The sequence below is a fragment of the Geotrypetes seraphini genome, chromosome 8 (assembly GCF_902459505.1).
Source record: "Geotrypetes seraphini chromosome 8, aGeoSer1.1, whole genome shotgun sequence".
Lineage (NCBI taxonomy): Eukaryota > Metazoa > Chordata > Amphibia > Gymnophiona > Dermophiidae > Geotrypetes > Geotrypetes seraphini.
The window spans coordinates 136,122,203-136,146,410 of NC_047091.1; the positions used below are offsets into that span (position 1 = coordinate 136,122,203).

Here is a 24,208-nt window from a genome sequence, read left to right on the forward strand (position 1 = left end):
AGGGCTTGGGCTCCCTCCTGGCCCCTTCATGTTGGGGGGGGGGTCACCGGGGCCAGGAGGGCTTGGGCTCCCTCCTGGCCTGCTCGTACTCAGCAGGGGGGGGGCACGATCACTGGGGCAAGAGGGCTTGAGCTCCCTCTTGCCCCGATATCGTTGGGGGTGCCATGGCTGCCGTGGGGCAGGAGGCTTGAGCTCCCTCTTGCCCCGATATCGTCGGGGGGGGGGGGGGGGGGGATGTATCACGGCAGGAGAGATTGGCCATCTCCCCTGCCACGATGGTTGCAGTGGGTAGGTTGCCGGGCTGCTAAACTGATCGCGCCAGCAGCCATCAGCTTAGCGGCCCCTTTTTCGGCACTTAGACCTGGTTTGACTTCGTCTAAGTCAAAAAGTTCTAAGTGCCGACTATGCAACCTGTCAAATGTTTTGGTTATACCTGTTGTACGCCTAGGTGTAGGTTGGTCCACCTCCCGCCCACTGCCCGCCCTTTCCACTCCTCTAAACACACCTCTTTTCTCTCTGTGCGTCTAGAGGCAGGGGAAAGGCCTAAGCTGTTTATAGATACATCTAAAAACCAGCATTGGTTATGGGTACTTGAACGATCAGGTTTTTTGATCGTCTAAGTAGCCAAATAGGACACTTTTTAGACTTTTTAAAAAATTATTATTATAAACCCCATACTGTATATAATGAAGTGGGGAAAGGCCGCTCAAATGTTGCTCACAGGCAGAGCTGGTGGAAGGGTGGTGGATGCCCTTGGCAAACCTTCAGCCTTAACTCCCTGTCCCTTACAGCCTTCCCATCAGTGCTGTATTTTAAATATAAATATAACAGAAATACAAAGATTTAAAATAGTAATTAAAATTCAAGTACTCAAGCAGAACAGTATTACAAATACTATTCAAGCAAAAATATTTCCGATATATATTAATTACTAGTTAAATACTTGGCTAACTGTTTAATATACAGTACTTCCCAACACTGCATCCAATGCGCCTAATATTTTAATAATTAAATTCAATATTTATGATCATTACACAAAAATCTAAAACGCAGGTTAAAATTGTCTGATGGCTCTTTTTGAATCTGTGCGGCTGGGTGGAGCTAACTGCTTTGACTATAGCTACTGCCCCAGGGCCACATCCTAATCTTGCCTCTTGCCTAATGGTTAGGCCGGCTCTCTTCATCTTGCCGCGTTGGCATCATCCTTATGCTACTTACGTCACCAGCGCGAGCAGCTGCTTTCAGCGCACGCTCGAGGAGGAGTTTGGAGAGGGAGCACTAATTAGCGTCACGTACCGGGGCCTCAGCTGTCTGACTTGCGTCTCGCCGCGTTGCTTTCTGGGATTCTGGAGGGTAGAGACGAGCTTCCCGCCCAGCGGCCCGGGGGCCCTTTGCAACAGCATTTCAGCGCCAGGTAAGCGGCGGCTGCAGTGTGTCTGGGGTCGGGGCTACCTGGAATTATTCTGACTGTGTAGAGCCGGAAGTCCCAGGCCGCATTGTTCTCCCGCTACCCGAAATATCAAATCGGGCTCCTCCCTCCTCCTCAGCCGGAGCCTGCAGTTTGCACAGCGGGAGTTGGAAAGTAAAAGAAATGTGAAGTTGGGAGCTACGAGCTAGCAGTCTATTTAGCTTGTTAGTGGCCCAATAGGTCCCCCCCCCCATCCTTCCATTGTCTTTGTGTAGCTTGCTCTGAGTGGAGCCTTTCTTCCTCAGCACGAAGGTGGTGGATTGGTTGTCTAGATCTAGTAGCCATACTCGTTTCTGAGAAACCTGGAATGTGTAGGTTCTGATATCTTCTAAGGACTAACAAAAACCTAGTTGCAATAATGCATTAGCTTTGGAGACCATTTAGGATCCCGTCTTCAGATAAAATTATATGTGTACTAAAAAAACCACTCATGCCAACATCTTTTAAAATATTTTGACTAAAATCACGAGCCCGTTCTGCAAGATGCGGAAGAATAAGCCTGTTGAGTCTCGGCCGTTTTCAACCACCCCACCCGGATATGATAGTCATCCTTGATGCTGATATGTGGATTTAAATAGAAAGGGTGGGAAAAGATGATCCCTGAAATTCTGCACTGACCTCTATAACAGGACATACTTTTTGTTCCAGGCTCTCTCTAGTCTAGGGGGTAAGCAACTGCTGATTTTATACAGGATAACTTGGTGCAAACAACAAACAAAAAATCCAACAGAACTGCAGTGAAGTATGGAGTGAAAAAACAAAGGCAAAAACTGCAGTGGTGATGTACATCACCACTGCAGGATAACTTGGTGCCACATTTCTATGTTTTTCTGAGACTTTAGGGAAAACCTTGAGGTGTTTTCCTTTTATAGCATAAGTAACATAGTAAATAATGGTAGAAAAATACCAGCTTGAACCACCAGTCTATCCATGTTCAGATTCTTCCACTCTAGTTAGAGTAACATATACTGTATATTTCTCTGTAACCCGGCATCCTGCCCCCAATTTTATTCATTTGACCTCTCATCTTCTGCTGTCCTTCATGTTCATCCCAAGGCTACCTGGCATAAGTTCAAGTGCTAGTCTCCACTACCCCAACTAATATGCAATTTAAGGCCTTATCTTCCTTATGATTTAAAAAAATAAGACCAATATCAAATCAACACCCAAGTCCTAACACCAAGGCATTTTAACAATCTGTCCAATTCAAACTGCCAAAACCACTTTCCAAAACATCCATGCTCATTGGATCTGGGGTTTAAATCATGGTCTCGTCATGAAGGTTACTCTGTAAGGTTGCTGGTAGAGTTATAATAATTTCTTTATACAGGTTACATTCTAGGCTACCCCCAAGGCCTGTGGTGCCATTAATGTTTTGCTGTTCTTCACCTTTTGCAAGTAAAAATCTTTGGCTTAGATTGAAGAATTGAAGAACTGGCTTTTTGTTGACTGTTACTTAATAAATGATGGCAGTCAAATATCAGCAAGGTCCATCTCGCCTATCCATAAAGGTGGACAGGTTGTACCTAACCTATCCCTCATTTTTTGTTCCTCAGGTTGTAACTACCACTTTTTACAGGTTACCCCTTCCTCCATGCCTTTCTGTAAAAGTGTGAAAAGTCATTTATGTTTTGCTTTGAATGGAATCAACATTTTGAATTTGCTGTTTTTATCCCTATTAATTCACTTAGAAGAGCATTCCAGACATTCATCACTCTTTCTGTGAAAAAGTATTTACTGGTGGTGGTTTTAAACTTTTCTCCTTGCAGCTTCATTTTGTGTACTTTAGTTCTGTAGCATTCCTATTTTTGGAAGACTTGTTTGTTCATTAATATCTTTCAAGTATTTAAAAGTCTGTATCATATCTCCCCTGTCCCTTCTTTCCAGGATATATATATTTAAAGTTGTCAAGTCTCTTATGTCTTCATGGAATTTGTTTGAACAGCTTTGCGTCTATATACATTCTTTGTAAGATATGGTCTCTAAAACTGAACAAAATATTTCAAGTCATATTTCACCAATTATTTTACAGAGGCATTATCACCACATTTTTGCTGGTTATGCTACTTGCTGTGTAGCCACGTATCCTTCTGGCTTTGCAACCTTGAGACCCTTAGATTTTATCACTCTTAAGATCTATTTTCCCAGTTCATGTTCATCAGCTTTTCACTCCTATCACATACATCTTCTTTGGATTTGTGCATCCTGAAATGTATTGGTCTACTTTTCTTCATATTAAAGTTTAATTCTCAAGCATTAGACCAAGCTTTGAATTTTTGTAGATCACTTCTCATGCTTTCCACTTCCTCGGCGGTGTCCACTCTTTTGATAATTGTTGTCATCCATAAAATCCTTATAACCCTTCAGCTACAGTATATTGCTTACAAATAATTTGAACAGAATTGGCCCCAGGATGGATCCCTAAGGCACTCCAGCATTCAGTGAGATTTCAGCAAAGTCTGATACTGTTTCTAAGTGGATCACATTTAATGGATGTCCTCGATCAGTTCTTTTTGTCATCCAGTCAAAAAGAAAAAAAATCTCATCAGGCTTGTTGGCATGACCTACCTTTGATAACCAGTAGATTAGACTCAATGAGAAATAAACAAATGAAGTGTTCCCACTCAAATATTAAAACAAAAAACTGCTTGGCTGGCCCGGATCTTCTTTCCAACATCAGTATTGACATCGGGAGGAAGGCTTGTGGGCTGGTGGTTTGCAATGCTGCTGCACAAGGAAATAGAGTGGGAGGGAATGCTGCTTCGGCTTTTGCACAGGGAAATGAGGGGAAGGAAAAAAATGCTGCTGCACAGGGAAATGGAGGGAGAGGGAATGCTGCGGCTGCTGCACAGGGAAGTAGGGAGGGAGACAGGAAGAAAGACACAGGGGCAGGGAGAGAGACAGAAAGACAGACAAAGGGGGCCAGGGAGTGAGACAGACAGAAAGAAAGACAGCGGGAGGGAGAGAGACAGAAAGAAAAAGACAGGGGTAGGGAGAGAGACAGAAAGAAAGACAGACATATATATTCTAGCACCCGTTAATGTAACGGGCTTAAAGACTAGTGTATTAATAAGATTATATTGTGTGTATATGAAAAATGGATGGAAGAAATTGCATTACAATTAGTACTTTTATTATGGGGGTGGGTCTGGGGCAGTATTTGTTAGGCTTAGGGGGTACTTGGCTTGAAAAGTTTGAGAAACACTGACTTAGCTTATTCCATGTGGTCCAGATCCTAGCAGTATTAAGTGCTGGGTTGATTCCAAGATCACATGGCTGAATTTTTCATTAATAAGAGACACCTAGCAGCTGGATTTACAGCCTATAATATGGAGTTCTAAAAACAAACAAACAAACCTTCCTCAGTACCATTATTGCAGTGACCAGAACAGTGTGATGGAGAGCCTGTTAGAAATAGCGGAAGCATTCCTGTGTAGTTGTGGGATCCTGTTACCCCAGGCTTTCCATATGCCAACATTGTCTGTATTGGAAGAAAAGAGACAGGGGAAACTAATTAGCCAACCCTCCCCCTCAAAAAAAAAAAAAATTGCTTATCATTCACTGCCAAAATAATGCCTAGCAAGTCAGTGATCGAAGAAAAGAGGAAAAGAAACCACAATATAAAAATTGTAAAAAACAGTGGACAAAAAGCAATTGGTTACCTGGACTGATACAGGAAGGATAAAAAAAAATCCAAAAAAAGTATAGTTGAAAAAGTTGGGATTTTCTCAGTATTAACCACTACTACTACTAATCACTTATATAGCGCTGAAAGGCGAGAATAACACTGTACATTTTTACATTTATAGACGGTCCCTGCTCAGAAGAGCTTACAATCTAACTTGGACAGCCAAATATGACATATAGGGTTGGGGATGCCCAACCTAAGGTGAGAGGAGTTAGGAGTCGAAAACACTCTTGAAGAGGTGGGCTTTTAACTGGGCCTTGAACACTACCAGAGACAGAGCCCGCTTTAGGGATTCAGGCAGCTTGTTCCAAGCATAAGATGCAGCAAGGTAGAAGGGATGGAGTCTAGAGTTGATAGTTGAAGAAAAGGGCACAAATAGGTGGAACCTACCAACTGAGTGGAGCTCACCAGTGTGTGTGTGTGGGGGGGGGGGGGAGACAAGTGAAGGGTAGCTGTGTGAGTGCATTTGTAGATCAGTAAGAGGAGTTTGAATTGTATTTGGAAATGAATGGGAAGTCAATGAAGTGACTTTAGGAGAGGGGTAACGTGAGTATAGTGGTTCTCCTGAATATGAGTCATACAGCTGAATTCTGTATGGATTGGAGGGGAGCTAGATGGCTAAGTGGAAGGCCTGAGAGTAGTGAGTTGTAGTAGTCTAAGCATGAGTTGATGAGGGCGTGGATAAGTTTTGGTAGTGTGCTCAGAGAGGAAGGGTTGGATTTTGGTAATATAGAAGAAGGAGCGGCAGGTTTTAGCGATATGTTATCTGGGCGGTGAAGGGAGAGATAGGAGTCAAAGATGACCCCAAGATTACAAGCAGGCAAACAGGAAGGATGAGTGTGTTGTCCACAGAGATGGAAAATGAGGGATGAAAAAAAAATCCCAAAAAGGATAGTTGAAAAAGAGGCATTCCCCCCCCCCCTTTTTTTTACAAAACTGTAGCATGGTTTTTAGTGGTGGTAACCTTCTCCACTTACTGCTGCGGCTGGTGCTAAAAACTGCGCTATGGTTTTGTAAATGGGGGGGGGGGTGAGTTATTGAAAGCAATACAAAGTCTGTATCATATGAGTTTTATATTGTTTCAATAAACGCCTCTTTTTCAACGATCCTTTTTTTTTTTTTTTTCCATTCTTCCTGTATCAATCCAGGTACCCTTTTTTTTTTGTCCACTATATTTTCTTTTAGCAAAATAAGTGGAACAGAACATTTTCTATGGTAGCTCCTCTTGGTTAATACTGAGAAAATCCCAATTTGCTTTCCATTAACCAGGTTTACTGTTCACTTTCTTTGAGGAGCACAGGAGAGGTGGCAGGTTCCACTCTTAGAATTTTCAATAAATGAGGATGTGCCATAGCACAGTACATCCAGTTCATGGTCAGCTCATTGTAAGGAAGCTATGAGGAGTGATGGTCAAACATAAATACTGGCATGGCCCATTGATAAGGGGTAGTCATGTTTCAATTATTTTTTATCTTTGTTATAATAGCACAGGGAAAAAATAGAACAAGAAATTTAAGCAAAGGCATCCAATTATAACTGTTTTGAATTCACGGGATTCTTAACTTTGATAATTCTTGGGTTTTTATTCATGTTTTGTGTTTAGTCTGGCTGACTTGGTATTCACATCTTCCTATATGGTGCAACATCAGAGAAAAGCAAAGTAAAGATATAAATTTAACTAGTCTAGAATGTAAATGTAGTGAAATACCAGAAATTGCATTAACTAAAATGTTTTCTTCATTCCTATGGGTTGAAGTATTATGGGTTGTTAATAATTTATGCGAAAGGTAGAAATGCATCTCCCAAATTCTAGTCTGCCTAAAGATAGGCGCCTACATCAGTGCACCTAACTTAATTGATTAATAGGCTTTATTGGCACTGTTAATTGGCGTTGTACTTAATTGAGATAGGTGCTCAACTCAAGTTCAATTCTATAAAAAGTAGGTGCCTAGTCCAAAGTGCATAATTAAAAAGTGGGTGTGGTTAGAGGCAGATCATAGGCATGTTTTCGAATTAGACGCCTGTTTTTGACTTAGGCACTGCTGTGTGCCTAACTTGGGTACCAGCATTTAGGCCAAGAAAACCCTGGCATAAATACAGTGCGCCTAAAAATTAGAATGCCTAGCAATGCCTGAGCCTGCTTAGGCATCACTAAATGCGATTCTATACAACGTACCTAACTTTTAGAGAACCATACTTAGCACTGCACTAGTCGGCACTGATTTTTATTTTAGGCAACAAATATATAATTGGGGCCAAATTATATGACGGTGATTTTGAAGGTGAGAAGGCTGAAATAGAAGATAAATGCCTATTAAATTTTGGAAATATTCCTTCATGCCAGCAACAATGGATGAGTCTGTTTCAGTAGCCGTAAGATGCTTAAGTAACTGGGAATGTGATGGAAGGATGTTGCAGGTGGTAGGAATCTGATCAACAGACAAAAGGAGGAGTGTGTGGCACAGTGGTTGGAGCTACAGCTTCAGCACCCTGGGGTTGTGGGTTCAAACCCCGTGCTGCTCCTTGTGACCCTGGGCAAGTCACTCAGTCCTCCATAGCCCCAGGTACGTTAGATAGATTGTGAGCCCACCGGGACAGAGAGGGAAAAATACTTGAGTACCTGATTGTAAAACCGCTTAGACAACCTTGATAGGCGGTATATAAAAAACCTAATAAACTTGAAACTTAAACTTGTCACATCAAAGACAGACAAGACAAAAATGATGTAATAGTAACATAGTAAATGATGGCAAATAAAAAGACCCGGACAGTCCATCAGTCTGTCAATGAGTTATTCTCATTAAAAAATACATGATTAAATTAACTTCTGTCTTCTTTGATATTTCTGGGCCATAGACTAAAGTACACTATTGTCCTAGGTTCCAGCTGCTGAAGTTGCCATATAAGTTTATTCCAGCCTATCCAACCATCCCGTTGTTTGCAGGATATCTGGCCAGTAATTTAACAGTAGTAATAGTTCATTTAACAGTAGTAGTTGTTAATTTAACAGTAGTTCATTTAAATCAAAAAGCAGTTCCTGCAGTTTTATTAATCATTGAATTCAGTTTGCCAGTTGTCTAAGATATGTTTTAAGTTTTTGCATATTTTATAGATGCTGTTCTTTTAGTTGGAATATCCTGTTTAAGGCTAATCTCAAGCTTTTAGAGAATGACACAGGGACATACCGGTAGTTTTGTCCCTCGCCTCGCAGTTAACTGGAATAGAGAATGACACGGAGACAAATTTATCCCCATCCCTGCAGGAACTCAATTTCCCTGCCCCGTCCCTGTGAGTTTTGTCACTGTCCCTGCCCCATTCTTGTAAGCTCTGCCTTAACCCTTTCAGGACCATAAGGATCGTAGGCCAATTTTTGTGGTTTTGATGACATTTTTATGGTAAAAAGGGCTTGCAGATGCCAAAAAATTGATTTTTTTTGTGAAATATCATTATTTTTATTTAAAAAATCACACTTCTGGCTTATGGACAGTGTGGCAAGTGAATCTTCTCGTCAATCTGGCAACGACGCTAATGAATGAATGTCGGAACCAGTTTGTTTACATAAAGGCAGTATCATATGGAATCTGTACATATCAAATTTAGAACTGTAGACTATCCCAATCAAAATTTATAGGATTTTAAAGTTATGGGACAAATATGTCCCTTGGTCCTGAAAGGGTTAACTGCACAAGCCTCGAATATGTATGATTTTAAAGTGTTTGAGGCTTGTGTGGATGAGGACAGAGCTTGCAGGAATGGGACAGGGACAGGAAAAGAACTCCGAGATGGGATGGGAAAATGAGTTCCTGCAGAGAAGGGGAAAAATTTGTTCCCTTGCCATTCGGTATTTTGTTCCCTTGCCATTCGGTACTCTGTAACTCGATCCCAGAAGGATTACATTAAACTCTAGATTACTTCTACATCAGGAAATGGGTGTAGAGAGGCAGCCTGCACAGACAGAGTGGCAATGACACATGGGTCATTTTGGTCTTTCTGCTGCTATCTACTATTTTATATAAAAGTGATGCAGAAATCTTACAGGTTGTCGGTCCCTTAAAGTGGAGAATTTTAACAGTATCTGTTCAGTTTGAGATACATGTACATAAATTTTGCAAAAAGGTTTAAGGAGATGCCATTCAATTAATTTTTGTGCTAGGGTTTGATTGTTTTATAATCTGAAGCATATTGTTGTTTAACTTCTGTTTATTTAACTGCTGTTTTAATCTGCCCCCTACTTAGGCAGGCTATGGATATATTTAAATAAGATTCTACAAGATATAAATTTGTTTTTTGAAAAATTATATTTAATTGGATTTAGCGCCTACCCTTTTCCATAGTAGCTCAAGCTGAGTTACATTGAGGTACATTAGGAATTTCCCTGTCCCCGGAGTACTAAGTTTAACTTTGTATTTGACACAGTGTAACTTGATTCCCAAAACTTAACCAAGAACAAATATTCAAGCTGTTTTTGGTTCAGGATTGAAGCATCCTTTGATGTAACTACCCTATCTCTTTCATTAAAGACTGTAGCTCTTTCTCTGGTACTGACTTTGGGGCTCATTTTCAAAAAAGAAAAAGTGGCATAAAGGGGCAGATGGACACTTTTCTCACCAAACCTTCCAAACTGCTATTTTCAAAACCCATTTTGTAGACTGATTTCTATGCTGTTTGTTTATAGTGCATCTAAATCTCAAGGGGACAGGCTGGAGACATGTTTTGGGTGGAATTAGGGCAGGCCTATAACGTACAGTGTTCCATTATTGCAGAAAAACATCCAGAGTACGCCAAGGGCACGGTTTGGATGTTTGAGGCTAAACCTTTTTTTCATAACAAGTGCCAAAAAGTACCCAAACTGACCAGATGACCACTGGAGGGATAAAGGCATGACCATACCTTACTCCAGTGAACACTGACCCCCCCTCCCACTCCCTAAAGATGTGAATGAAACAGTATGTACCTGCTTGTATAATAGCTTTAGATGTTATGGCCAGTCCTGTTAGAGCAGCAAGCAGGTTCCTATTGTAGCCTGGTAGTCAGTGTAGTGAATTATAGAGATGCGGATTCAGACCCATATATCCCATTTTAACTACTTTTTTGGTAGAATATGAGTCTTCCAAACCCTACCCTTATCCTTCTGAATCTACATATAGGTAACACCTGCAGGTATAAGGGTTATTGGTGTGGTGTACATTTGGGTGCGGTAAGTTTTTTTGGGTGGGTTTTGGAGGGCTCACTATACACTTTAAGGGGGTTATGGTGAGATGTGTACCTGAGACCTTTTATGTGAAGTTCACTGCAGTGCCCCCTAAGATTCTGTGCTGGGATATATGTGTGACCAGTCTACCAAAAATGCTGGCCCTTCCTACATCCCAATGGCTTGTTTTGTGTGATTTCCTTTGGGACATTTTTTTTTTTTCAAAAATGGTTCAAATAGATAGATGAATTGAGAACATAAGAATTGACGCTGCTGGATCAGACCAGTGGTCCATTGTGCCCAGCAGTCAGCTCTTGTGGCGGCCCCTAGGTCAAAGACCAGTGCCCTAACTGAGACCAGCCCTACCTGCGTATGTTCCGGTTCAGCAGGAACTTGTCTAACTTTGTCCTTGAATCCCTGGAGGGTGTTTTCCCCTATAACAGCCTCCGGAAGAGTGTTCCAATTTTCCACCACTCTTTGGGTGAAGAACTTCCTTACGTTTGTACGGAATCTATCCCCTTTTAATTTTAGAGAGTGCCCTTGTTCTCCCTAACTTGGAGAGGGTGAACAACCTGTCTTTATCTACTAAGTCTATTCCCTTCATTATCTTGAATGTTTTGATCATGTTCCCTCTGTCTCCTCTTTTCAAGGGAGAAGAGGCCCAGTTTCTCTAATCTTTCGCTGTACGGCAACTCCTCCAGCCCCTTGACCATCTTAGTCGCTCTTCTCTGGATCCTTTTGAGTAGTACCATGTCCCTCTTCATGTACGGTGACCAGCGCTGGACGCAGTATTCCAGGTGAGGGCGTACCATGGCCCAGTGCAGCGATGTGATAACCTTCTCCGATCTGTTTGTGATCCCCTTCTTAATCATTCCTAGCATTCTGTTCGCCCTTTTTGCCGCTTCTGCGCATAGTGCGGACAGCTTCATCGACTTGTCGACCAGTACTCCCAAGTCTCTTTCCTGGGGGGGGGTCTCTCTGAGATATGACCATTTTTGAAACAGATGGGACGATTTCTTGTTTTGAAAATGGTCATGTTCACTACTGGCTTTTTGTGTGTGATCCGCAGAACATCTAAATCGAGAATGCCCCTCTTTATTATATGCATCATATTCAACTGAATTGAAAACTACCAGAGCTGTGAAATGGATAGATGAATTCCCACACAAACATGTTGTAATCCAACTTCCCATCTGTAAGCTGCAGTACAGATGCTGATTAGATGATCCAGACAGCAACAGGAAGGTGCAGGTGTGACTGTCACTTCTCCCTTGCCAAGTTGAGAACTGCTCTTGTCAACAAGTCTGCACTGTAATAGGACACACCTTCCCCTTTTCTGGTGTATTTCAAATCCTTGTTTTGTTGCAGAATTAAATTAAAAAACAAAACAACATTTTGCCTGTATCGATATCTAAAACAGCATTAATCTGCACTGTAAAGCTTTGATTTTCTGGAGTAGCTTCATAGAGAAGCTACTCTGAAAATGGCGACTTGGACATTTTGGCTAGGACAACATCCAAGTGCTGCTTTATGCCATTTTTTGGATGTCTTTCTGTTTTAAAAATGAGCCCCTTATTAGGCTAATGAACATTTTAAGACACAAGTGGTCTTGGATTGTTAAGGTCCTTTTCTTAAGCAAAATCAGCACACATAAAATGTCAGCTGTGATCCCACAAGCATTACGGATCAACCTAATGTACTTGAGGATTTAATTTGTCTCATCTCTAAACATGGTGGCTGCTTGGAATTGCAAAGGAGCTGCTGAAAAAACATTCATAACTATTTAAACTTTGTAGACGTTTTTGCTAAGCTTTTTATCTGCAGAGCGTCTAAATCTCCAGGGTGTGTGTTGGAGACATGTTATGGGTGAGATTTGAGCAGACTTAACATTTGGATGTTTTGCAGCGATAAACATTTTACAAAATGTCCAGAGCACAGTTTGGATGTTTGGGGCTAGACCTGTTGTAAAAACAGTTATCCCAGGACAAGCAGGCAGCCTATTCTCACATATGGGTGATGTCATCCACGGAGCCCGGATGCGGACAGCCTCATAAGCAGACTTGCTTGTAGAAAACTTAGAAGTTTCGAGTCTGCTGCACCGCGCATGCGCAAGTGCCTTCCCGCCCAGCACAGGGCGAGTCACCTCAATTCTCAGTTTTCTGCGGAGCCGAGAAGTCTGTCTTTGACGCTCTTCACTAAACTTCATTGCTTTGTGCCTTCTATTCACCACGGTTTGTGTTAGTTATTTTCGCGAATTGCTGTGCTTATTTCTTTATTTTCTGTTACTTAAAAAAAAAAAAAATATTTTTTCCTCGACTGACTGGTGGGCCGGGTCACGTGCCCGCAGTCTTCGACTTCACAGCGGTTATTTTTCCTCCTATGTCCCGGCCAGTCACGGGCTTCAAGAAGTGTAGCTAGTGCCAGTGTTCAATTCCCCTCACAGACCTACACCGCTATTGTCTTCGCTGTCTTAGGCCAGACCATAATCCAAAGTCGTGCCCGCACTGTGCTACTCTTCAACCTTGAACCCTTAAATGTTGTTGGGTTCAAGTGGAAAAGCTGTTCAAGATGGGCTCTTCAGCTACACCCTCGACCTCGATCTCTGACTCGGTTCAGGCTTCAGCTGGAGTTCCTACTATTTCCACTACTCCGACATCGAGTCTTATCAGACCTTCTTCGTTCGGATCATCATTGACCTCGAGTATACCTACCTTATCTTCTCCTGAGCTTCCCACAGGTCAGATACCTAAGCAGAAGGTTCCTGCGGTGGTCCCCAAGTTATCCAAGCACAAGTCTAAGCATGCTTCTACTGCCACCTCGGAGCCTTTAGCCTTAGCAAGTGGTCCAGTTTCAGACTCGGATCCACAATTGCAGGCTTCTCTCCAGACCATGTTGGAGCAGCAATTTGTTCAGTTACTGACTCCAGAGAAGGGGACCCAGTCCCATAACCCATCCTAACTTGCACATTTGTGGGAGAAAGTGTGAGCCCACAAAAAATGTATTGTACTTACATATAGGTAACTCCTAGATCCATAAGGGCTACTGGGGTGGTAGACAGGTGGGTCAGTAGGTTTTGGGGGTGTTTTGGAGAGCACAGCATATAATATAACTGGGTTCTGATGTGTACCTGACACCCTTTATATGAAGTTCACAACAGTGCCCCACTGCTCTGCTGGCATGTTGTTTGTGTGGCCAGTCCAGTATAGATGGTGGCCCTAACTACCTCCAAATGGCTTGGTTTTGGATGGTTTGCATTTGGATGTTTTCATATTTGAAAATGGCCCAAAAAGCACACTAAGGACCAAAACATCTAGATAGGTCATTTCGAAAAAAATAGGTAGATGTCTTGTAGTTTCAAAAACGGACCTCTTTACCTGATATTTGGACTTTTTTCTCAAAATGTCCAAAGTCGGACTTAGACATCGTATTGAAAATGGCCTTCCATGTGTATTATCTCTAACCAGCTAGTGATTTTCTTTGAACAAATGTTATTTTTAAGGGTACTTTTTTAGTCCTTTTATTACTGAATGTTTTAACCTGGTTGATGAATTGTTTGTTTTAGTATTAAAGCTACACTAGCAGTATATTTTTAGAATATTTATTCTAGGAATCTCATTAAATTCTTAGGACTTCTAGAACTTATGCCCTGTAAGTTTCTGCTGTGAAGGAGTGCCTTTAGTTAAGGGAATGAGTTTATTTTTTTACAACCCGCAGTCCAGTTGCTGTATAAAACATCCCAAGCATCTGCCTCAGTCAGCAGTTACGGTAATACTTTGTAGAGACATGAATGTTCAGGCACAATGGATTTTCACAGATTTTCTGCTGATCCCTCCGAGTGTGTGCAAGTGTTTTGTTTTTCTTTTACTCTTTATAGGTTTTAATAACTTTCTTACAGGGTTTAAGATTTCAATAAAGAAAAGAATTAAATTCCAGTCTTATTTGACAACATCCTACTGAGAAATATGGCAGGAAGTGGCATTCTGCAGCATGGTACACAGCTCTCCTGCTGCTTGTGGAATTCATTTCAGAAAAGGCTCTTTGAGGAGCTGTCACAGGGAATTTTGAGCCGACAGGTATAAAGGATGTAGAAATTCTTAATTACACTCATGAACAGACCATTATAGTTGTAAGACCTATAGTATCATAATGACTGAGCAGCAATGTATTGGCTCCTATCCTGCCCTGCATTGGCAGAAGGAAGTAAATCCATTATGGCTGATTTGTGGGAACATGGAAAACATGTTTTGGTAGCTCTGCAGGGAACTTATTACCTTTTGCTGCTGAAATATTGGGCATCCTGAAGGGGCTATGCAGAAGTCCAATATACATTATAAATGAGCCATAGATTTTTGAATACAGATAGGTACTTACTTTATTATTTTATTATTATTATTTTTTTTTTTTAGCATAAATGGATTTATTTCCTTCTGCCATTGCAAGGCAATATACTGGTGCATATGAGTTATCACAACAGGATACAGTATCCGGAGATTTCACAGTATCTGGGTCTAGGCTGAAGATGTCAACCAGTTCTGGTTTTGAACTTGAGTCTCAAAGCAATATGGTATTTGTGGTGCCTGATCCTGCCCATTGAAATTAGTGCACTAAGACTCGTGATGTACCAGGATGGGATGGTTAGAAATCAAGAACTGTTCCAAAATCTCTGGCTTGGAACTGGGTAACTTGACATCTCTTGAGTTCCTGCTTACCATGCTCTGACTGCGTTATACCTACTTTCTATAAAGTCACTGTTGTCAATCCTGTTAGAAACATTTTCTAGACTATATTATAATGAGTCAGTTGAGTGCTAGAGTTTAAGGGTTGTAGGGAGTATTATTGAGATTGCCAACAGTGTTCAGCAGATCATGCTCTATGTAAAATTCTGCTGACTATGTGAAAATTGAACCTTAGTGTTAACTTGATGCATTTCAGTATTGCTTTATGGTTTTATCATTCGGATATACTTTGGTGATCTGGGTCTTTGTCAGTGGCCATATGCTTAGGTTAGCTGTTCATAATTCTTGTGCTTCAGTGCAGATGCTATACAGAACTGAAGCTGTTTTTAAATGTCTGGACTGGGCTGTAGCTACTTATAGAGAGAGAGGATTTTTTTTTTTAATCTCTGTAACTGGGAGAGCAGAGCAAACACCCTAGTACAGCACATATGCCTCCTTTTATTTTATCTCTGGAGGACATGCTCTGGGGGAAAAAGAGCAGGCTAAGAATTAAGTGTACTTCCTTTTTAATGTGCATGTAATAATTAGAGCCAATTAGAGCCGGAATGACCAAGCTCAAACAATCTTAAAACTCTTAGTTATGTACAATTTATGTTGCATTGTAGCTTTGAAGTGTGACTTGGTAGTATAATTGTGTCACTGTAATTTTAGTAACATGTTAGCACTGTTAGAGAATAACGGTGACATACGGCAGTGTTCTTCAACCGCTGGTCCATGGAATGGTTCTAGTCTGCAGAAATTTTCTGCCGGTCCACAGGGCCGGCACATCCATCGGGCCCAAGACAGCGTTCTTCAGCCGCCGGTTCATGGTGCGATCAACGTGACGTCTTCGGGCCAGCTCCCTGAGTGCTGCAATACACAAAGCCGTACGAAAAGACTCCTATGCGTGGCCTGCGCCTGAACCGGAAGCCTTCTCTCTGACATCGCAATGTCAGAGGGAAGGCTTCCAGATAAGGCATGGGACGCACGCAAGGAGCCGCTGCCCACAGCTTTGTGCAATGCAGCACTCAGGGAGCTGGCCCGAAGATGCTGCGTTGATCGCACAGTAGACCAGCACAAAGATAACACCGGGGGGCAGGCCAGAAAGCAAGGCACATGGAGGGAGAGAGACAACAACGGTAGGGGAAATGCTTTTATTTTTTTTATTTAGTGTGATTTGTCTGTTCAGGAAGAAATGCATTTGTTTCTTTTCCTCTGGGATTGTACTGCTTGCAGAGTCTTGCATTTTAGGGTTTGTTTGTAAATATTAGTACTTTTAGTTTTTGGTCCTGCATTTGCATGGGATTATCTGTTTTCTGGTAGGAATGAATGTTAAAAAGCATACAGTGTGCTTTGTGTATTTTAATTTTGTGGTTAACCATTATGTTAATACAATTATATTGTGTGTATATATGGAAAAAATGGTGTTACAATTAGTTCTCTTATGGGGCGGAGATGAGTGGAGATGGGCACGACTTAGCCCAGTGTTCAACTGCCAGTCCGCGGACCGGTGACGGTCCACAAAATAATTTTATTTCCACCGGTCCATAGGTGTCAAAAGGTTGAAGAACACTGACATACGGTATGTAGCTGTCAGTAGTCACTAGTGGACACATGGTTTAGAATGGAGGTGGATGGTTTCATTGATCAGTTAAATGGGTGCAGGATAAGAACTCCTGTTGCAGGCCTTTGTACTTGGTGCAGTTCTCACTGAATCGTTGCTTTTTTTCCAGTTTTTAAAATTCTGCTTTTCTGCTTTCTTGTCTTCTGTCGCTTTCCTTGATTTTTATTTTTGTGCTTACATTTCTATTTGTTGGTTTGTTTTTGCAGGGTTTGAAGCTTAAATCGGCTCATTATGTCTCAGTCTGGTGAAAAAGTTAAGGTAAGCAGAAAAACAAATTCTTTTGCAAAATCTAAATAATAAGAATTTCTGAGCTTTGAACAAGAAATAATTTTTGGGAATAATTGTTTATAGCCTTTTAAGAAATTTTGAAGGTTTTGGAAACTCTTTGGGTGGTAAGTGGATCATGCTGTACTTGTACGTAATTCAGTACTGGTTGTGTGGTATACTGATGTGCTTTTCTGATGTTCACTTCATAGATTGAGTTACATGTCATTATCAAACACAAGAACATGCTAAGGAGGGCCATTTCATGCCTGCTGCTGAGCTTATTCATTTGTGAACTCTTTTGCTTTCCTTTCCAGTTCTCTGACTCAGCCGGCTACGTGGGCTTTGCTAACCTGCCTAATCAGGTGCACAGGAAGTCTGTGAAAAAAGGCTTTGAATTTACACTCATGGTAGTGGGTAGGTACTGTTCTTTCTGGAATACCTTCTGATAGGTTGTTTTAAAATAACTGATTAATCAATAGATATTTTTAAATCAGCTGAACTACCGTAATGTTCCGTTTCCAGGTTGGAGACGATTTTGTTATCAGAAGTTTTTTAAATAGTTCAAAATACCGCAATAAAATTATGGGAACTAGGACTTTTGATATGTGATACAGATGTAGAGTTGGCACAGTTTAAGTAATTACAGTTTACATATCATGCAGCAAAACCAGTTAAAAAAATTAAAAATAAGATTAGGTCTTTCAAGAAGAGTACATGGATGGAGGACTGCAGGTAGGCTGTTTTACTGTTAAGAGACCAGCCCATCTTCTGCTGAGAAGTGATTTGTCTCTCAATGAGTCAGTTAAATTCCCTACCAAACAGAACTGGAAGAGAGGCAAGCCCTCGCAACACACATTTTGCTGGAATCTAATTTCCCCCCTTACAGCCAAATATTCCTAATAAATATAAATATAACAAGTTTCTCCACTCTGATCTCTGTCTGCACAATAAACCAGCTGCAAGACTAAAGTTGCTAGCTATTCTATGACTGGCAATGGAAAATAAACCTTACATAGCTAGTCTACCGTTCTAATTAGATGTTTCTGCTAGGAATGAAGTTTCCTTTGAAACTTCAGTTTCTTTAGCAGGAGTTTATCTCCCTCCCAATTTGAGGACTTTTTTGCATCCTGCAAGTTCTGGACTGTTGGTGACATCAAGATAGGAGAAATTAGATCCTACGTGCTAATGTACCTTTCTGTTTACTCCATACTGTACGTTTTCCATGATTTGTTTTTAACACATCTCTATTCAGAGGTGCAACCTTGATTATTTGATGATCTTAAAAGACATATGTCTGGTTTGATGCTATTTTCTATGCTTCATAAAGGAGGCAGGGGATGTTCATTCATGTTTCCTGTAAGTTCCACTGCTTTGTTATTGAAATAGTCATTTGGAGCAGTTGCACAGGGTCCTTTATGGCAGAGCTCCATCTCCACTTGCTGGTAGGTGGGCATTACCTGCAATTTCTGGACTAATCTGTTGGGGCTAAAGGAAAGAAAATTAGCAGGTAAGATCTATTATCCCAGGACAAGCAGGCAGCATATTCTCACATGTGGGTAGCATCATTCATGGAGCCCTGGTATGGACATGTTAAAACTGCATTGCCACTTTAAAATTTTTAGAAAGTTTGCAATTGTCCAGTGCCTTCCTGCCCAAAGTAGACTTGTAGTACCTCAGTTCTTATTTTTCTGTGGAGCGAAGTCTTGTTTTTTTTGAATTCTGTTCAAATTTTGTGCTGCCTTCCTGCTTCGTTTTGTAGTTTTAACATTTTTTTCATATTTTCTCCTTTTTAAAAAAAAAAAAAAAAAAAAAAAAGTGAGAATTATTTTTCTCCTTTTCTCTTGTGGGCTTTGCCTGTCAAGGTTTTGTTTTTTTTTTCTTCAGCCATTGAGTTTAACTGTTAACAGTCTTCAAAAAGTGCTGCAGGTGCCAAAGGTTAATTCTGTCACCAACCCGCATAGTTGGTGCTTACAGTACCTTGGACCTGAACACTGTGTGGAATCCTATGCTCGGTGTTCTACACTGCAGAAGCGTTCAATAAAAAGCTGTAAACTTCAACAGGAGAAACTGTTCGGGACCGGCATGGACTCTGATAAAACTTCACAACCATTGACGTCGAAGACTTCAGCATTGGTAATCAGGAGACCTTGCAATGTCCGGTATGCCAGCTAAGAACCTGCCAGCTTCTCAAACAACGTCACAGGTCACTCTTGCATCGAGTCCCTTGATGCCGACCAAGCAGCAATGCTCTCTCTTGTGGCTTGCGTCTCCTTTGAGGTGTGCAATCTCATCGAGGTCACCCTCTCCGAGGCAAGCTGCGACACCAATGGTACCGGCAGACAAGCCACAGATGCCGGTGCTTTCTTTCCGTAAAACGCTCAATGAATTTTTCAGAAGGGAGCTGGGTGATATTTTCAAACTACATCCACCAGCATCAACTCCCTCGGTACCTGTCCAGCTTGAGCATACAGCCACCAGGTCCTGTGGTACCGCAACTGGTTCTCCGGTGCAACACCGACAGGAATATTCCTCTGGTCACCGTTGCGCTTCTCTATGCCTCAACATCGATCATCTCTTTGGAGGTCCAGCTCTACATTGAGACATCAATGCTCCTCTTCTTCAGCTCGACACTCGAAGTCCAGAAAGCACCGGTCTTCATCATGTACTTCTAAACAGAAGAGGGCTTCGCGTCATTCATCTTCCTCGTCTTCAGATTGGTATCGGAGTTGTTGAAAGCATCGATCCTCTCGACACATACCTTCATCAAAGACTAATTATGACTTTGACTTAGTCTGATTTGGATGGTGACTTTTCTCTTTCTGCAACTGAGGATTATGATACTCTTTCAGACAAGTCTCCTCAGAAATCCCCGCCTAAAACAAGATCCCCTACTGAAAGGATCTCTACAAAATTTATAAGACAGGCAAAGATTTGCCTGTCAAACTTGAAGCTGATTCTGCCTACAGCACTGAATATCTAGAGGCCTTAGATTATGAAGAGCCTCCTAAGGAACTTCTCAAAATACCATTGCATGATATTCTCAAAGAGACTCTTCACAAGAATTGGGAAATACCCTTGACCATTACTGTGGCTCCCAGAAAACTTGATTCGCTGTATAAAATTGTCTTCTCCAGGTTTTGTTAAGCCACAACTTCAACACCAATCCCTGGTTGTGGAGTCAACTCTGAAAAAAATCTTTTCCATCAAAGGTCTGCGCCTCAGTCTCGCCAGGACATGAAGGGCGCACTATGGACAAATTTGGACATCACCTTTACCAGAATTCCATGTTGTCAAACAGGGACCTCAATTACAATTTTTATATCGCATGTATGTAAAGCACCTTGTTACAAAAAATAAAAAATTGCTTTATTTTGATAAATATATTCCTTCTCAACATCTGCAGGAATTTCATGATATCTCCCTTACGCTATCCCTTGCTAGACGATATATAGCAAGATCTGCTTATGATGATTTTGAATTATCATTTAGAGCTTCGGCTATGTCATTGGCGATGAGATGTCTAACATGGCTGAGAGTCTCGGATATGGATATCAATCTTCAGGACAGATTGGCTAATATTCCCTGTTTGGAAGATGAGGTTTTTGGTGACTCTATTGAAAATGCTACACAAAACTCACGGACCATGCAAAACATTGGGATGCTTTGGTTAAAACCAAGTCTAAACCTCCATCACTCTCTAGACCTTTCAAGCCTTCTTCCTCTTACCAGAGGCATTACCCAATAAAACCTACCGCACCTCGTATACCTTGGCAGAAGAAGCAAAAGCAACAGCGTCCATAAAAGTCTCAACAGTTTCTCAGTAACCTGCTCAGTCTTTTTGACTGATTCATGGAGAGCATAGCCGCTGTTTCTCTTTCTCAGCCTCTTCCCCAGCCAATTGGAGGCCAACTCCAGTTTTATTATCCACGCTGGGAATTAATAATAACAGACCTGGGTTCTAAAAGTAATTTGAGAGGGATCATTTCGATACTTTATTTCCAGATCATCCTCCAAGAGAGTCCTCTTTCAACCATCAACAGATGTCCTTCCTGCTTCAGGAGATAGAATCTTTACTGCTTCTGAATGCAATAGAAAAAATTCCACCTTCTCAGAGGAATCCAGGGTTTTACTCCCGGTATTTTCTTATCCCGAAGAAGACGGGAGGTCTACATCCAATTTTAGACCTCAGGAGCCTGAACAAATTTCTGGTAAAGGAAGTTTTGCATGTTGTCTTTAGTGACTCTATATCCCCTCTTAAATTGGAACGACTGGCTATGCTCTCTGGATCTAAAAGAAACCTATACTCGCATTCCAGTTTATCCGGCCTACAGGTAGTATCTCAGGTTTAAAGTGGCGCAGCGCCATTTTCATTACAAAGTTCTACCATTCGGCCTTGCATCCTCTAAGAGTATTCACCAAGTGCTTGGTAGTAGTAGCAGTGGCATTACAAGCCCAAAGTCTTCAAGTGTTTCCTTATCTTGATGATTGGTTGATAAGACGCTAAGTCTCAAGGAGTGTTTGCAGCCACACAATACACAATTCTCTTGCTTCAGCAGTTGGGGTTTGAAGTCAATTTTCCCAAATCTCAACTTCAGCCCTTTCAGACTCTGCAGTTTATAGGAACTCTGCTCGACACCGTTCATCTCGAGCGTTTCTCCCTCAGCAAAGACAAGACAATTTGATTCACCTTTGCACCCAGGTTTGTCACCTTCCATCAATCATGGCCAGATGGATGATGGTGCTACTGGGCCACATTGCCTCCACGGTTCACGTTACTCCTTTTGCGAGACTTCATCTCAGGACTCCTCTATGGTCTCTCACATCCCAATGGTCTCAAGCTTTCGACCCATTGTCTCAGCAGATTACACTCTCATCTTCTTTTCATCAATCTCTGCATGGTGGATGAATTCGTCAAATTTCTCCAGAGAGTTGTTTCATACTCCTCCACATCAGAAAATTCTAACCACAGACTCATCCAACTATGCTTGGGGAGCTCATCTGGATGATCTTTCTATGCAGGGTCACTGGTCTCCTCAGGAACAGCAGCTCCATATCAATCTCTTGGAGCTCAGAGCCATACGCAATGCTCTCAAGACTTTTCAGCACATTGTAACCAATCATGTTCTCCTGATATGTACAGACAATCAGGTGGCAATGCATTACATAAACAAGCAAGGATTAACAGGTTCTCTCATTCTCTGTCAGAAGATTTGGCACTGGGCAATGCTCGCAACATATTTCTCAAAATGATTTCAATTCAAGGAGAAAAGCACACACTTGCAGACAAGCTCAGCGGGTTTCTCCAGCCTCATGAGTGAATGCTCAGCTCTGCAATTTTACATCAAAAATTCTCTCTCTGGGGGACTCCTCAGATAGACCTGTTGTGTCTCCTCTCAATCACAAGCTGCCTCAATTTTGCTCCAGACAGTACTCTCTTCAAAGTCTGGAGGCAGATGCTTTTCTCCTGGACTGGATATACAAGTTCCTCTATGCATTTCATCCAATTCCTCTCATTCTCAAGATGTTTGTTAAACTCAAACAAGAGTTGGCCACCATGATCCTCATAGCTTCTCGGTGTCCCAGGCAACCCTGGTACTCCCTTCTACTTCAGCTCAGTATCAGGGAACCAATCCCTCTTCTCATGCAAAGTCAAGGATCTCTTCTGCATCTTCAGTCTTTACACCTGACAGATTGGTACCTGTCAGACTTATCTTGGAAGCGTCAAGAAAACCATCCACTCAGCAGTGCTACCAACAAAAATGGACACGGTTTTCCACCTGGTGTACTCTTCATCATCATGATCCTTCATTCACCTCTATGTCTTCGGTACTGGATTACTTTCTACATTTATCCAACTCAGGCCTTAAGGCCACTTCTATTACAGTTCATCTTGATGCTATTAATACTTTTCACAGACCAGTAGAGGGTAACCCTCTCGCTGCTCACTTATGAAAGGACTTTTCAATATCAAACCACCTCTCAAACTGCCTCCAGTGGTTTGGGATCTGAATGTGGTTCTCTCCAAACTCATGAAGCCGCCTTTTGAACCAATGTCTTCAGCTTATCTTAAATGTCTCACTTGGAAAGTGTTTTTTCTTATTTCGCTTACCTCTGCTCATTGAGTGAGCGAGCTCCAAGCATTGGTGGCGGACTCACCGTTCATAGTCTTCCACCATGACAAAGTAGTACTCCGTACACATCCAAAGTTTCTTCCAAAAGTAGTCACTAAATTTCATCCCAATCAATTGTACTACCAGTGTTCTTTCCCAAGCCTCACTCTCATCCTGAAGAAACGGCTCTTCATACTTCGGACTGCAAATGAGCTTTGGCTTACTATTTGCAAAGGACTCAGTCTCACAGAATGTCTCCTCAATTGTTCTTCTTTTTTGACCCTAACAAGTCAGGCCAAGAGAACTATTTCTAACTGGTTGTCAGCTTGTAGTGCCTTCTGTTATGCTCAGGCTGAGCTGCAACTGGGGAGTCGTGTCACAGCACATAAAGTCCGACCTATGGCAGCTTTGGTTGCTTTCCTTTGTTCCACTCCTATTGATGAAATCTATAAAGCTGCTACTTGGTCCTCAGCTTATACTTTCACATCTCACTACTGTCTGGAATCTTTTTCCAGATGGGACTGTCACTTTGTGCAAAATTAATTTTCTTAATGGCCAACACTCCCTCCATCCCATTCTAGTAAGGTAGGGAGTCTCGCATGTGAGAATATACTACCTGCTTGTCCTGGGATAAAGCAGCGTTACTTACTGTAACAGGTGTTATCCTGGGACAGCAGGAAGATATTCTCACAACCCACCCTCCTTCCCTGGTTGGCTTCTTAGCTTGCTTACAGAACTGAGGTACCGCGAGCCTACGTCTAGTGGGAAGACACTCGCAAACTTTCTAAAAATCTTAGTGGCAATACACTTCTAAAGTGTCCGTACCGGGGCTCTGTGGATGACTTCACCCACATGTGAGAATATCTGCTTTCTGTTCCTGGATAACACCTGTTACAGTAAGTAACTGTGCTATTTCTCTTTTTTTTTCAAATATACAAGTAAACTTATCTCTGGCATGTGGAAGGAGATATAAAAATGTGTTCTTCATATTTCTAATTTTACTTTATTCTCCCCCCTTTCCCTTAGGTGAGTCTGGTCTCGGGAAATCAACCTTAATTAATAGTCTCTTTCTGACTGATCTTTACCCGGAGCGCTACATTCCAGGGGCTGCTGGTAAGTACAGCATAATCACTGCTAGCTTTGAG

At 41.7% G+C, this 24,208-nt stretch overlaps 1 protein-coding gene across 2 annotated transcripts in view; it reads left to right on the plus strand.

The window, feature by feature from the left end:
• The first annotated feature begins 1,242 nt into the window (after positions 1-1,242).
• LOC117365401 (septin-2A) overlaps positions 1,243-24,208 on the plus strand; it is a 117,536-nt gene continuing 94,570 nt past the window's right edge. The window contains exons 1-4 of one of the 2 annotated variants that reach the window (XM_033955800.1): positions 1,243-1,414; positions 16,893-16,944; positions 17,268-17,367; positions 24,090-24,176. In XM_033955800.1, the coding sequence (XP_033811691.1) occupies positions 16,918-16,944; positions 17,268-17,367; positions 24,090-24,176 (214 nt within the window). In that variant the 5' untranslated portion in view covers positions 1,243-1,414; positions 16,893-16,917. Of the gene's footprint in view, positions 1,415-11,124; positions 11,145-16,892; positions 16,945-17,267; positions 17,368-24,089; positions 24,177-24,208 lie in introns of those variants that run through there. The other variant, XM_033955801.1, reaches the window with a different exon arrangement.